Source organism: Pseudophryne corroboree, chromosome 1, assembly GCF_028390025.1.
Source record: "Pseudophryne corroboree isolate aPseCor3 chromosome 1, aPseCor3.hap2, whole genome shotgun sequence".
NCBI classification, from domain to species: Eukaryota; Metazoa; Chordata; class Amphibia; order Anura; family Myobatrachidae; genus Pseudophryne; species Pseudophryne corroboree.
Window position 1 is genome coordinate 1,211,196,023 of NC_086444.1, and position 15,733 is coordinate 1,211,211,755.

Sequence of the window (15,733 nt, forward strand, 5' to 3'; positions counted from 1 at the left end):
CATAAGGGTTATGTTACAGTTGGAATAGGTCTTGGACCGTTACTGTCGTTTGTTCATACTATTAACTGGTTATGTATGTTCCATGGTATGATTGGTGTGGGCTGGTATGAATCTTGCCCTTGGATTTGCTAAATCCTGCCTTGTATTGTCCATCTCCTCTGGGCACAGTTCTCTAACTGAGGTCTGGAGGAGGGGCATAGAGGGAGGAGCCAGTGCACACCCATAGTCAAAGTTCTTTTTAGGTGCCCTATCTACTGCGGAGCCGGTCTATACCCCATGGTCCTTACGGAGTCCCAGCATCCTCTACGGACTAGGAGAAATAGATTTACCGGTAGGTTTAAAATCTTATTTCTCTATCGTCCTAGTGGATGCTGGGGTTCCTGAAAGGACCATGGGGAATAGCGGCTCCGCAGGAGACAGGGCACAAAAAGTAAAGCTTTAGGATCAGGTGGTGTGCACTGGCTCCTCCCCCTATGACCCTCCTCCAAGCCTCAGTTAGATTTTTGTGCCCGGCCGAGAAGGGTGCAATCTAGGTGGCTCTCCTAAAGAGCTGCTTAGAAAAGTTTAGCTTAGGTTTTTTATTTTACAGTGAGTCCTGCTGGCAACAGGATCACTGCAACGAGGGACTTAGGGGAGAAGAAGTGAACTCACCTGCGTGCAGGATGGATTGGCTTCTTGGCTACTGGACATTAGCTCCAGAGGGACGATCACAGGTACAGCCTGGATGGTCACCGGAGCCTCGCCGCCGGCCCCCTTGCAGATGCTGAAACGAGAAGAGGTCCAGAATCGGCGGCAGAAGACTCCTCAGTCTTCTTAAGGTAGCGCACAGCACTGCAGCTGTGCGCCATTTTCCTCTCAGCACACTTCACACGGCAGTCACTGAGGGTGCAGGGCGCTGGGAGGGGGGCGCCCTGGGAGGCAAATGAAAACCTTTTTTGGCTAAAAATACCTCACATATAGCCTCCGGGGGCTATATGGAGATATTTAACCCCTGCCAGAATCCGTTAAGAGCGGGAGACGAGGCCGCCGAAAAAGGGGCGGGGCCTATCTCCTCAGCACACAGCGCCATTTTCCCTCACAGAAAGGCTGGAGGGAAGGCTCCCAGGCTCTCCCCTGCACTGCACTACAGAAACAGGGTTAAAACAGAGGGGGGGCACTAATTTGGCGTTAGAAATATATAAAAAAGATGCTATAAGGGAAAACACTTATATAAGGTTGTCCCTATATAATTATAGCGTTTTTGGTGTGTGCTGGCAAACTCTCCCTCTGTCTCCCCAAAGGGCTAGTAGGTCCTGTCCTCTATCAGAGCATTCCCTGTGTGTGTGCTGTGTGTCGGTACGTGTGTGTCGACATGTATGAGGACGATGTTGGTGAGGAGGCGGAGCAATTGCCTGTAATGGTGATGTCACTCTCTAGGGAGTCGACACCGGAATGGATGGCTTATTTAGGGAATTACGTGATAATGTCAACACGCGCCAAGGTCGGTTGACGAAATGAGACGGCCGACAAACAATTAGTACCGGTCCAGACGTCTCAAAAACACCGTCAGGGGTTTTTTAAAACGCCCGTTTACTTTAGTCGGTCGACACAGACACAGACAGGGACACTGAATCCAGTGTCGACGGTGAATAAACAAACGTATTCCTTATTAGGGCCACACGTTAAGGGCAATGAAGGAGGTGTTACATATTTCTGATACTACAAGTACCACAAAAGAGGGTATTATGTGGGATGTGAAAAAACTACCGTAGTTTTTCCTGAATCAGATAAATTAAATGAAGTGTGTGATGATGCGTGGGTTCCCCCCGATAGAAAATATGGGCGGTATACCCTTTCCCGCCAGAAGTTAGGGCGCGTTGGGAAACACCCCTTAGGGTGGATAAGGCGCTCACACGCTTATCAGAACAAGTGGCGGTACCGTCTATAGATAGGGCCGTCCTCAAGGAGCCAGCTGACAGGAGGCTGGAAAAATATCATAAAAAGTATATACACACATACTGGTGTTATACTGCGACCAGCGATCGCCTCAGCCTGGATGTGCAGAGCTGGGGTGGCTTGGTCGGATTCCCTGACTAAAAATATTGATACCCTTGACAGGGACAGTATTTTATTGACTATAGAGCATTTAAAGGATGTATTTCTATATATGCGAGATGCACAGAGGGATATTTGCACTCTGGCATCAAGAGTAAGTGCGATGTCCATATCTGCCAGAAGATGTTTATGGACACGACAGTGGTCAGGTGATGCAGATTCCAAACGGCACAAAGGTGTATTGCCGTATAAAGGAAGAGGAGTTATTTGGGGTCGGTCCATCGGACCTGGTGGCCACGGCAACTGCTGGAAAATCCACCGTGTTTACCCTAAGTCACATCTCTGCAGAAAAAGACACCGTCTTTTCAGCTTCAGTCCTTTCGTCCCTATAAGAGTCATATCTGCCCAGGGATAGATGAAAGGGAAGAAGACTGCAGCAGGCAGCCCATTCCCAGGAACAGAAGCGTTCCACCGCTTCTGACAAGCTCTCAGCATGACGCTGAGACCGTACAGGACCCCTGGATCCTACAAGTAGTATCCCAGGGGTACAGATTGGAATGTCGAGACGTTTCCCCTGCGCAGGCTCCTGAAGTCTGCTTTACCAAGGTCTCCCTCCGACAAGGAGGCAGTATGGGAAACAATTCACGAGCTGTATTCCCAGCAGGTGATAATTAAATTACCCCTCCTACAACAAGAAAAGGGGTATTATTCCACACTATATTGTGGTACTGAAGCCAGAAGGCTAGGTGAGACCTATTCTAAATCTAAAAAAATTTGAACACTTACAAAGGTTCAAATCAAGATGGAGTCACTCAGAGCAGTGATAACGAACCGGGAAGAAGGGGACTATATGGTGTCCCGAGACATCAGGGATGCTTACCTCCATGTCCCAAATTTGCCCTTATCACTAAGGGTACCTCAGGTTCGTGGTACAGAACTGTCACTATCAGTTTCAGACGCTGCCGTTTGGATTGTCTACGGCACCCCGGGTCTTTACCAAGGTAATGGCCGAAATGATGGTTCTTCTTCGAAGAAAAGGCGTCTTAATTATCCCTTACTTGGACGATCTCCTGATAAGGGCAAAGTCCAGGGAACAGTTGGAGGTCGGAGTAGCACTATCTCGGATACTGTTACAACAGCAGGGGTGGATTCTAAATATTCCAAAATCGCAGCTGATCCCGACAACAAGTCTCCTGTGCTTAGGGATGATTCTGGACACAGTCCAGAAAAAGGTGTTTCTCCCGGAAGAGAAAGCCAGGGAGTTATCCGAGCTAGTCAGGAACCTCCTAAAATCAGTGCATCATTGCACAAGGGCCATGGTAAAAAAAATGGTGACTTCCTTCGAAGCAATTCCAGTCGGCAGATTTCATGCAAGAACTTTTCAGTGGGATCTGCTGGACAAATGGTCCGGATCGCATCTTCAGATGCATCAGCGGATAACCCTATATCCAAGGACAAGGGTGTCTCTCCTGTGGTGGTTACAGAGTGCTCATCTTCTAGAGGGCCGCAGATTCGGCATTCAGTTTTGGATGTTGGTGACCACGGAGGCCAGCCCGAGAGGCTGGGGAGCAGTCACACAAGGAAAAAATTTCCAGGGAGTGTGATCAAGTCTGGAGATTTTTCTCCACATAAATATAGCTAAGGGTAAATTTATAATGCTCTAGGCTTAGCAAGACCTCTGCTTCAAGGTCAGCCGGTATTGATCCAGTGGGATAAAACATCACGGCAGTCGCCCACGTAAATAGACAGGGCGGCACAAGAAGCAGGAGGGCAGTGGCAAAAACTGCAAGGACTTTTCGCTGGGCGGAAAATCATGTGATAGCACTGTCAGCAGTGTTTCATTCCGGGAATGGAAACTGGGAAGCAGACTTCCTCAGTAGGCACGACCTCCACCCGGCAGAGTGGGAACTTCATGGGGAAGTTTTCCACATAATTGTAAACCGTTGGGAATTACCAAAGGTGGACATGATGGCGTCCCGTCTGAACAAAAAACGGGACAGGTATTGCGCCAGGTTAAGAGACCCTCAGGCAATAGCTGTGGACGGTCTGGTAACACCGTGGGTGTACCAGTCGGTGTATGTGTTCCATCCTCTGCTTTTCATACCTAAGGTACTGAGAATTATAAGACGTAGAGGAGTAAGAACTATACTCATGGCTCCGGATTGGCCAAGAAGGACTTGGTACCCGGAACTTCAAGAGATGCTCACAGAGGACTTATGGCCTCTGCCGCTAAGAAGGGACTTGTTTCAGCAAGTACCATGTCTGTTCCAAGACTTACCGCAGCTGCGTTTGACGGCATGGCGGTGGAACGCCGGATCCTAAGGGAAAAGGCATTCAGGAAGAGGTCATTCCTACCCTGGTCAAAGCCAGAAAGGAGGTGACCGCACAACATTATCACCACATGTGGCGAAAATATGTTGCGTGGTGTGAGGCCAGGAAGGCCCCACGAAGAAATTTCAACTCGGTCGATTCCTGCATTTCTTGCAAACAGGAGTGTCTATGGGCCTCAAATTGGGGTCCATTAAGGTTCAAATTTCGGCCCTGTCGGTTTTTCTTCCAGAAAGAATTGGCTTCAGTTCCTGAAGTCCAGAAGTTTGTCAAGGGAGTATTGCATATACAACCCCCTTTTGTGCCTCCAGTGGCACTGTGGGATCTCAACGTAGTTCTGGGATTCCTCAAAACACATTGGTTTAAAACCAGTCAAATCTGTGGATTTGAAGCATCTCACATGAAAAGTGAACATGCTCTTGGACCTGGCCTGGACCAGGCGAGTGTCAAATTGGTGGTTTTTTTCTCAAAAAAGCCCATATCTGTTTGTCCTTTCGGACAGGGCAGAGCTGCGGACTCGTCCCCAGTTCTCTCCCTAAGGTGGTGTCAGTGTTTCACCTGAACCAGCTTATTGTGGTGTCTTGCGCCTACTAGGGACTTGGAGGACTCCAAGTTGCTAGATGTGGTCAGGGCCCTGAAAATATAGGTTCCAGGACGGCTGGAGTCAGGAAAACTGACTTGCTGTTATCCTGTATGCACCCAACAAACTGGGTGCTCTTGCTTTTAAGCAGACTTTTGCGAGTTGGATGTGTAATACAATTCAGCTTGCACATTCTGTGGCAGGCCTGCCACAGCCAAAATATGTAAATGCCCATTCCACAAGGAAGGTGGGCTCATCTTGGGCGGCTACCCGAGGGGTCTCGGCTTTACAACTTTGCCGAGCGGCTATTTAGTCAGGGGCAAACACGTTTGTAAAATCCTACAAATTTGATACCCTGGCTGGGGAGGACCTGGAGTTCTCTCATTCGGTGCTGCAGAGTCATCCGCACTCTCCCGCCCGTTTGGGAGCTTTGGTATAATCCCCATGGTCCTTTCAGGAACCCCAGCATCCACTAGGACGATAGAGAAAATAAGAATTTACTTACCGATAATTCTATTTCTCGGAGTCCGTAGTGGATGCTGGGCGCCCATCCCAAGTGCGGATTATCTGCATTACTTGTACATAGTTACAAAAATCGGGTTATTATTGTTGTGAGCCATCTTTTCAGAGGCTCCGCTGTTATCATACTGTTAACTGGGTTCAGATCAATGGTTGTACAGTGTGATTGGTGTGGCTGGTATGAGTCTTACCCGGGATTCATAAATCCTTCCTTATTGTGTACGCTCGTCCGGGCACAGTACCTAACTGAGGCTTGGAGGAGGGTCATAGGGGGAGGAGCCAGTGCACACCACCTGATCCTAAAGCTTTACTTTTTGTGCCCTGTCTCCTGCGGAGCCGCTATTCCCCATGGTCCTTTCAGGAACCCCAGCATCCACTACGGACTCCGAGAAATAGAATTATCGGTAAGTAAATTCTTATTTTTTTTCTTAACCATTTTTGTGCCGTCCAAAAAGTCGAATCCAGGACGCACACTACCGTCAATTGGTCCGTTTTTCGACAGCGGGACTCTCGAATCCGTTTTTTATTGAATGTCGAATTCCGGCACCCGCCGGCCGGAATTCGACGGTCGAATTGTGTGGAATTTAAAAATGGGCGAAAAAAAGCCGCAATTCGCCCGGAATTGCATATACCCCTTAGTATTGATCCTCGTTTTTTGGGGGTGCAGCCTAAGGACAACCAAATAAGTCGATGTATAACAGAGGAGGCAGACGCTTTGGTTATAACTTATAACACACATAGTAGCAGAGTTGTAAAAATAAATATATATATATATATATATATATATATATATATATATATATATATATATATATATATATATATATATATATATATATATATATATATATATATATATATATGTATATATTATACAAAAAATTATTTTAATTTTTTTATGTAACACTTGTTGGTTTTTTTTTTTTCATTAATGTTGTAATGGAAAATGTAAAATTTAATGTATTAGAAACCCTGATCAGCCATGTTTTAATGCTTTCTAACATTGTTATTAGGCTTTGAGTTTTTCTTTTATATCTTTCAATAAAACCATTTTTTTACAGCTTATTCCTGTTACATTTGAATATATGTACATAGCCTAAACAGATTAAAACATAGTCGCTTCTGACTGAGTTTTATAGTAAATCCTGTAAAATACTTTTTTTTTTTTTTTTCCATTTGTTTTATGTTCTGTCTACTTTTGTGCCTTGCAATCCATTCATCTTGGGCTCAGGGTGACGGCTTATCATGTGCTCTTCCTTCTCTTACTCAGACTACCTTCTACACCAGGGTGGTCTTCAGTTTGCCGGTGGCCGGGCTCCCGACTGCCGGCATAACGACAGCTTTTCTCCCTCTTGGGGGTCCACGACCCCCTGGAGGAGTACAGATAGCATGGCGCGAGTACTACGAGCCCACAAGGGCCTCATTTGCGCTCGCCCAGCATCCGGTATGCCGGCGGTCGGGGTTCCGGCACCGGTATGCTGGTTGCTGGGAGCCCGACCGCCGGCATAACATACTACACCCCTACACCACACTCCTTACACCGGCACCCAACCCTTGGTTTCAGCCACCCTGATGCTTATTTCAGTCCACTTATTTAGCAGTGTTGTCCCTTTGCACTTGTCTCGTGCTGCAAGTCACTATTCTTATCTCGCTCATTGTTTATGTACTTTGTTAGGCACTGCTGAACCCTTGTGGCGCCATATGAATAAAGGATGATGATGATGCATACAAAGCACACTCAGAGGAAATTGAAAATAAGAACAAGTTAATGTTGAAGATTAGTCCTACTTATTCTTATTATTAATACATTTCAATAGTAAAACAAAATGGAAAATGCCAAAACATTTTTTTTTTTTTTTTTATTAAGTATAATAGGATTTTTTTTTTTAAGAAGCCAGTATTTGCAGCTTAATAAAAAGTGTTTAAAAAAAAAAATCCCATTTGGTATATACCAGCTCACTAACCAATGTTCAGTCATGGAGCACTACTTTAGCAGAAGCACTGAAAGTCCGTTGCAGTACAGCCTGTGTTACTCTTTGTGTTGTCTGTACCTTTGTGCCCTGGGCTGGGTTCTTGTGGTTTCTGAGCCTCAAAACATTTGTCAGACGCAGGTTGGATATGTGGGCGGCTTTAGTGCCATCTCCGTCCTACCACGCGTGGGAAGTCTCTCTTGGGTTGTGGCGCTTGTCTCCTTATCTTCAGTGTGTGACACTACACTGCATATAATCGCACTGCAGCCTTGTGCTATGAGATATTATTTATATATGTATATATATATGTATATATGTATATGTGTGTGTATGTACATACAATATATATATATATATATATATATATATATATATATATATATATATATATAAAATAAAATACTTGGGTGCCCTCCCGTGGTACTACAAATCCCAGCAGATAGCACAAATTGATGGGCGGCACTCCAAGGATTTGAAAAGAAAACATACAGCTCTGCAAGCTTGTTAGATCAACGTTTCAGGTGCCTTTATTTGCACCTTTCGTCAGGATACATCAATTTGTTATATACCGTATATACTCGAGTATAAGTCGACCAGAATATAAGCCGAGGCACCTAATTTTACCACAAAAACCTGGGAAAACTTATTGACTCGAGTATAAGCCTAGGGTGGGAAAAGCAGCTCTAGCCGTACACAGCCCTCACACTGCCAGATATGCCCCCACGCTGCCAGATATGCCCCACAATGCCAGATATGCCCCACAGTGCCAGTATGCCCTCATGCTGCCAGATATGCCCCCACAGTGCCAGATATGCCCCACAGTGCCAGATATGCCGTTATGCTGCCAGATATGCCCCACAGTGCCAGATATGCCCTCATACTGCCAGATATGCCCCCACAGTGCCAGATATGCCCCACAGTGCCAGATGTGCCAGATATGCCCCACAGTGCCAGATATGCCCCACAGTGCCAGATATGCCCTCATGCTGCCAGATATGCCCCACAGTGCCAGATATGCCCCACAGTGCCAGATATGCCCTCCTGCTGCTAGATATGCCCCACAGTGCCAGATATGCCCCACAGTGCCAGATATGCCCCACAGTGCCAGTTTGTTACTTACCCTCCGTCGCTCCTGCGCTGTCCCGTCGCTCCCGCGCTGTCTTCTGAAGGAGAGACACTGAGGGCACAGCGCGCGGCTCTCCTGTGTCCCTCCTGAGTCTCCGGTGGGAAGCGGCGTGTGCGTGTTAAAGGAAGTGCCGGTACGTGCACTTCCTTTAACACACACACGCCGCTGCCACCGGAGACTCAGGAGGGACCCAGGAGAGCCGCGCGCTGTGCCCTCCGTGTCCCTCCTAAATACTCACTCGAGTATTAGCCGAAGTGGCTTTTCAGCACAAAAAAAGGTGCTGAAAAAGTCGGCTTATACTCGAGTATATACGGTGTATATATAGATAGATAGATAGATAGATATTTTCCCTGTCATGTTCCCTCGTGTGCTTGACCTACCCTACACATTGTTTTCTTTATGGGGTTCTCTGTTATTTTGTGGGGGTTGACCTACATATTCTTAACTTATAAATGCTGTAGGAAACATTGACAGCCCTCTGCGATTATTGCAATATTGTTTTAGGATATAAAAGTCTGTCTCAGTGGCGTCAGTAGTTCCCAGTGAAGTGTTAACCTCTGTTCTCATACATATGGTCCACTGCCACAGTAAAATGTTTGCCCGTGCCTTGCTCAGGCAACGGGTGTGCTTGAGTGCGGCACTGGGAATAGAGCACTTGTGAGAGGAAAAATAGAGGAGCTCTTTTACAGAAAATAGTGGAAACTGATAAAGACTTGCAGGCTAATTTACAGAAGTCTTCTTTTTTTTTTTTCTGTTTAATGTTCCTCAATTGGGGCAGATTGCGGGTGGAACGGATTTGCGCCTTCTGTTCACTTGTCATCCAAGGACTTGCATTTATCACAGTTTTACATTTCTTAATGTTCTCAGAAGTCTACCACGGCTTAATCTAGATAATGTGATTATTTTTTCTTTTCTCTCTCTAGTGTATTGAATGTAGCATATACTGAATATTTGACAATTTTAAGAAATACTTATCTATATAAAACCATGCCACTATGTTTGAGTGTAAACCTTTTTAATTCCTCATCTATCCTTGATGCTTTTAATAATAAAATATATAACGTCTGGGCTACTTTTATAGTTAAAATAAAATAATATTGTTTACGAGTGCAAGTATCAAACTTCGTACTAATAATACTGAATAATACTCAGTACTAATAATAATGAATAATACTCAATACTAATAATACTTTATACTAGTAATACTTGTTGTATTAAATATACATTTATTATAAAATCATCACTATAATATCCGTATAGACAACACTGTAAATAGCAATATATGAATGGTTTAAAATGAAAATGAACTTAGTGGAAGGCATCTTTCTGATGAAACCACTTATTGATCGTGGTGGAGAAACGCGTTAAGTGGAAATGTATACATTGCACACTGAGCTACTTCCCTATATAAGATGTAGACTGGGGTCCATAGTTTACTGACTTAAGTTGTCTTTCTTCAGCAGTGGTGGAGGAGGAGGATGATGAAGAGTCTTCAGAGGTTCAGGCTTCCGGAAAAATTGGAGCCAAGAAACAGAAGAAGTTGGAAGAGAAGCAAGCGAGAAAAGCCCAAAGAGAGGTAGGAAAATGACAGTGAAATGCGTCTGCCTTTGGTGCAACACAAAGTGCTTTAGTGATGTCATTGGCTCCTAATTGCTGGACAGTAGTCTTATCACAAAATGGCTGCCAATGGCAGCATTCTTGTTTCAAAATGGCTGCCAGTGGTTATAAGTGCATTGTTTTCACCAGTGAAAAAGCAGACTATAGAAACTTTAACATCCTGTAACCTGAATATCTTGTTAGTCACCTGTTAATGACATTAGACTCGTACTGTAATATGATTTTTGCACATTTAACATTAAAAACAAAATAAAAGTAATTGACTTAAGGTGAACTATATTTTGAGAGTTGCTACGATTCACCCGGTGTTATCCTGATTTTATCACACATCTAGCACAGTTATGTGACCTAAAAGAATACTAGATAACATGAAAGCAGTTGTACCAGTCCACAAGCATCTAATTAGCTATTTTTGGTGACAGAGTTCTGTGATTGCGAGTTCCATTCCGACCAAAACACTATGGGTGCATAGTTTGTATGTTCTCCCCATGTTGGTGTGGGTTTCCTTTGTGTACTAAGTTCTCCTAACCACAGTTGGTGAAAGGCCATATCATGTTAATTGGCCACTGACTGAGATGGGCCCTAGTGTATGTGTGTTAGACAATATAGAATGTAAGCTCCTATGCAGTCGGGATTAATAGATGATACATATCCTCTGTACAGCACTGCGTAATATAAGGACGACATGTATAGAAACCCTAATCTCTTTCGCCAGCATTTACCTAGCGTCCTCTTTGGAGCATTATTCTGTTTTTGGTCTCTGATGTGAAGTGTAAGAGGCAGATTCTGGTGCTCATCTAAAGCAAAAATGCTCCTTCCGTATGTGCAAATATTTATACTCTTCATGTGCTAATGTTCCCTCCTGATAGGCCGAGGAGGCTGAGCGGCAGGAACGCAAGAAGCAGGAAATAAAACGTGACGAAGAAAGACGGAAAGAAGAAGAACAGGTCCAAATAGAAGAAGAAAAACGGGTAATTTTTTTTCATTTTTTTTCATTTTTTAGGGCTATAAAAATATTTATCAGTATTTCACAAACTTGCTCCTTAGCTTCAGAAATGTCCATTTCTATTTATTTAATGCACTCTGGGCCAGGTACAGAGGTGGGCACATGAGAGATCTGTGCCACGTCTTCTGTAGCAGTGGATCTGAGAAGTTACATAAATGCAGCAGGAGGCGCCTTTTCTAAAAAAAAGATCGCCTACTGCCGGTTTCTCAGATCCACTGCCTGCCTCCGAAGACGCAGCATTGAATCACTATCGCGGTCATCGATGGCGCCATTGAACATTTGTGCAACCCTAAGTTTGCTCAGTATGTTCAGCTGCCGAGGCTTATGAGAACATGGAGAAAGGACTCGGGCAGTTTGTGGCCATTGTCCTGGAACGTCCAGACATCCTGAAAGATTGTGATCAAATGTTGGTGAAGATCGGTGGCCTATTAGTGGTTATCTTGGCTAAGATTTGTAGCCGCTTGGGATAAAACCATCTGGCTTACTGCCACGATAGCGAAACATCGGCCATCCTTTGCAGGTGCTTGTGACTAGGTGAGGGAGGAGGGACACGTGTGCTACTGATCTAACGAGATACAGGTAACATTAAATCACAATGCCAGTAGGTTAGGAATGTTTTTGTGCCTTTTTGTTTCACGGAGATGGAGTAAAAGTTTTTGATAGCTTGCATAAATGCTTGTGCAATAGACAATACATATAGAAGTAAAAACGTTTGGGGTTCCTCTTAGCAGTCGGCAAATGTTCAGATGGCGATACTGTATATTAGGGTGCTGCGCTCCTTACTTAAATTTAGCATTATGAATTGTTTTATACTTCTGCTAGTAGGAAATAATGCAGCACGTGGTCCTGCCCTCCTTTTCTTACTCATGGAGCCTGTATGCAGTGATTAGTAATAACAGCCTAATCTATTTTAACTGCAAGTAGGTGGTCTGTACTCATTACTTGCCGGTGACTTGTGCTCGTGTCCTGTGTGTCTTCGTTGCTGGAAATTTTCAGTGTGAAGGTGTTTGTGGCCGAGGCCTTGGGGTGTGGTGGGGGGGGGAGGCTGTCTTGCCCACCCTTTCTGATGGAGCCGGTTGTGCAGAGAGGGAAGGTGGCAGGTGCAGCGGTGAGTCACAGTTCTGTACACCCCGTGTCTGCGTTGTGTGTGGGCTGGAGCTGCAGAACCCAGCTATATGTCTAATCACTATGGGTGGGGAGTGAGGGGCTGAGACATTTTGGGGTATTTTTATCTCTAGCGAAGGTGACGGTCGGTAGCATACGGGACAGCTGGAGCGGGCGGTGTCTGTCGCAGGTTAAGTATAAAATTGACGTCACAGGTCTAACAACGATTAGAGACTGCCGAATGCAAATCCTGCGAAGGGTAAAAGTTCACCCTCTATTGTACATGTGACCCTTTTTTTTTTTTTTTTTTAAATAACCGCTTATAAAAATAAATAAATAAATAACGATTGATTACCTGTTGGCTCTACTCCCGTCCTATAGCCAGTGTCACTTGTATGCAAAGTAGCGGCTTTAGCCTGGTTTGCCGCCTTGTTATTTTTCTAATAATGTTCCCTACTATGTTCAAATGAAAAATATAAAGGGGCTTTAAAAGGAATATATTTAAAAAATACATATATATATATATATTCTCTCTGTCATATCCACTGTGGGGCTTGTCACGCTGTAACTGCAGCACGCTCTGCAGATGGCATGGTAGAGGCTGCTAAACCTGTGAATTCAGGCTGGAAAAAGCACACTTCATGGAGATTCATTGTATTGCTCCCGGGCCCCCAGGAGCTGCAGTACATCACCCCCCTCTGACCATGCCTGCTATTATTTTCCTCCCCATTAGGGGATCTTGGTAAAATGACTGGTCCTTTTTAATTCACAATGTTTTATAGTGCCGTACTTTGTTGTTCATTTGTAAGGTGTCTCAGGAGTCCGAGTCTTATTCACAGGTGCGTTCAGTTGCATTCGGGCGCCATGGACTTGCAATAACATGCTAATGTCTTGTGTACAGAAGCGCACTTCGCCTGCATCAGATCTGCCGCTTATGTACTAAAGACACAACATCGGTCGCACCATTCAACTTATGTGCAGTGGCCACTGCGTCTGGCACTGGCCCTGTGTACGCCTCTGTGTCAGACCCTTCAGCACAAGTCGTGTAAAAGCTAATTGTATATAGTAAGAGTGCAGGTACCAGACAGCGGGCGGGCAGTGAGTAGAGGTGGCCCTGGTCTGTATAGGGCGGGTAATTCCAAGTTGATCGCAGCAGGATTTTTGACAGCAATTGGGCAAAACCATGTGCACTGCAGGGGAGGCAGATATAACATGTGCAGAGAGAGTTAGATTTGAGTGGGGTGTGTTCAATCTGCAATCTAATTTGCAGTGTAAAAATAAAGCAGCCAGTATTTACCCTGCACAGAAACAAAATAACCCACCCAAATCTAACTCTTTCTGCACATGTTATATCTCCCCCCCCCCCCCCCCCCCCCCCTGCAGTGCACATGGTTTTGCCCAACTGCTATCAAAAATCCTGCTGCGATCAACTTGGAATTAGATCTCATACATACTGCACACAGGGGGTAATTCCAAGTTGATCGCAGCAGGATTTTTGATAGCAGTTGGGCAAAACCATGTGCACTGCAGGTGGGGCAGATATAACATGTGCAGAGAGAGTTAGATTTGGGTGGGTTATATTATTTCTGTGCAGGGTAAATACTGGCTGCTTTATTTTTACACTGCAAATTAGATTGCAGATTGAACACACCCCACTCAAATCTAACTCTCTCTGCACATGTTATATCTGCCTCCCCTGCAGTGCACATGGTTTTGCCCAATTGCTGTCAAAAATCCTGCTGCGATCAACTTGGAATTACCCCCTGTGTGCAGTATGTATGAGATCTATCTCCGTTTTTATGTATTATGTAAAGGTGAGATTCCCGCGCTGTAAAGCTGCACAGAAGACTCTCAGATTCCTCGTTCCTTTTGTATCCTATATGAAAAACTTTTTTGTATTTGTTTTATTATTTTTATTATTCAACATGTTCTGTCTTATGTCTACATAGTATAATGTCTGTCCTCCCACTCTGACATTAGAGTGGGAGTCTGACCTTTTATGTATAGTTGTATTTTTTTGGGTGCAGTTAGGCTGCATATATAATGTTTTTTGTGCTTTTTTTTTTTATTAGTATTTATTTATTTTATTTATTATTATTGGAAAGTGCAACAGAACACGCTACCCCTCTAAATCAGTGTTAATAATAGGGGTGATCTTCTGAGCTGCTACAGGAATCTGCAAAACGGTATTTAATGCTGCTGGTGGAATCTGGGGCGTAGAAAGTGGCACGGGGGCACTTCTACTTTTACGCTGGGCATATTGGGGATGACCTTTTATTTATTAATACTTTTTATTTATTGTTTTACTATGAATACTCAAAGGTGTAAATCTACAGTAAAACTTTAGCAACCGATAAGACCTTTATATAGCGCCAGCATAGTCAGTGGTGCTTTACAACTGGGGACCAATATAGTTCAAAAATACGACTGGGTATTAATGGGCAGAGCAGGGTTAGAGAGTCCGAGTAGCACAGATTATAGGAAAATAGCCGTTCCGATACATAACGTTAAGTGTCGCTTATCAGCTTCCAGAGCATACAAGGCACATGCACTAGAGTGCTATACAGATACTGTATACCTAGAGGCTTATGGTATACTTGTGATGCAACCCAATTCTTTCTTTGATCACATTATTTTTCTTAACAAGGATTGACCCCCTACAGATCATAAATAAATATGCAATAAAGAATATATTATAGAGAAAACTAGGGTTTGACTCTCATGATAGATAACTACCCTCCTGATACCGCCGTTCTCTCCTCTCAGCCAATCAGAAGCAATCTCTGTCTTTGCCTGCGTGGTGTTAGACCAATCCTATCTCGCTGTTTGGCCAGTAACTAGACTGCCCCCTAGAGGACCAGGCTTGCTGCTGCTGGGTAACACTGCGCTGGAAGCAAATGGATTTGGTGAAACCTAATTTTTTCCCCATATGGTCTCCCTGATTTTGGTTGGGCTTTGACCTTTAGTTATTTGGTGGCCTTGAGCCGTTCCTCCGTCGGATCTCCAGGGGTTCCTGCATCTTTGCGGTGATCACATTCTTGGTTTGTTAGCAAAGAATTTTGTAATGTATCAGATACATTTTCTATCCCTGGCCTTTACATTCAACTTTTTCAAAGTCTTTTCAGAGTCTTTTTTTTACAGTCTTTCGGTGGGCAATGGATAGCCATACAATGAGGCATATTATAAATCTTCTGGAGACCCTAGTTCTCCTCAATACACCACCTCAGTTACTTTTTTTGTTAATATTTTTAAATGATTCCAAGAAACGAGCATGATCCAGGGCCACTGAGACAGCTGTGAAGCATAGTTATTAAAGGGGTCATACTCAAATTCGGAGGACTGGCCAAGTTCCCTCTGGAAGAGAAAAAATGGACCTCTGCCCCCCCCCTCAGCAGCTGGCCCAGTCCCCTCCCAAGAGCCTTGGGTAATTGGTACCCCTCCTCCTCCTC

At 44.5% G+C, this 15,733-nt stretch overlaps 1 protein-coding gene across 1 annotated transcript in view; it reads left to right on the forward strand.

The window, feature by feature from the left end:
• Nucleotides 1–15,733, forward strand: part of DDRGK1 (DDRGK domain containing 1) — a 195,906-nt gene that overhangs the window by 97,681 nt on the left and 82,492 nt on the right. The window contains 2 exon segments of the mRNA XM_063925352.1: nt 10,018–10,133; nt 11,044–11,145. Of these exon segments, the coding sequence (XP_063781422.1) occupies nt 10,018–10,133; nt 11,044–11,145 (218 nt within the window).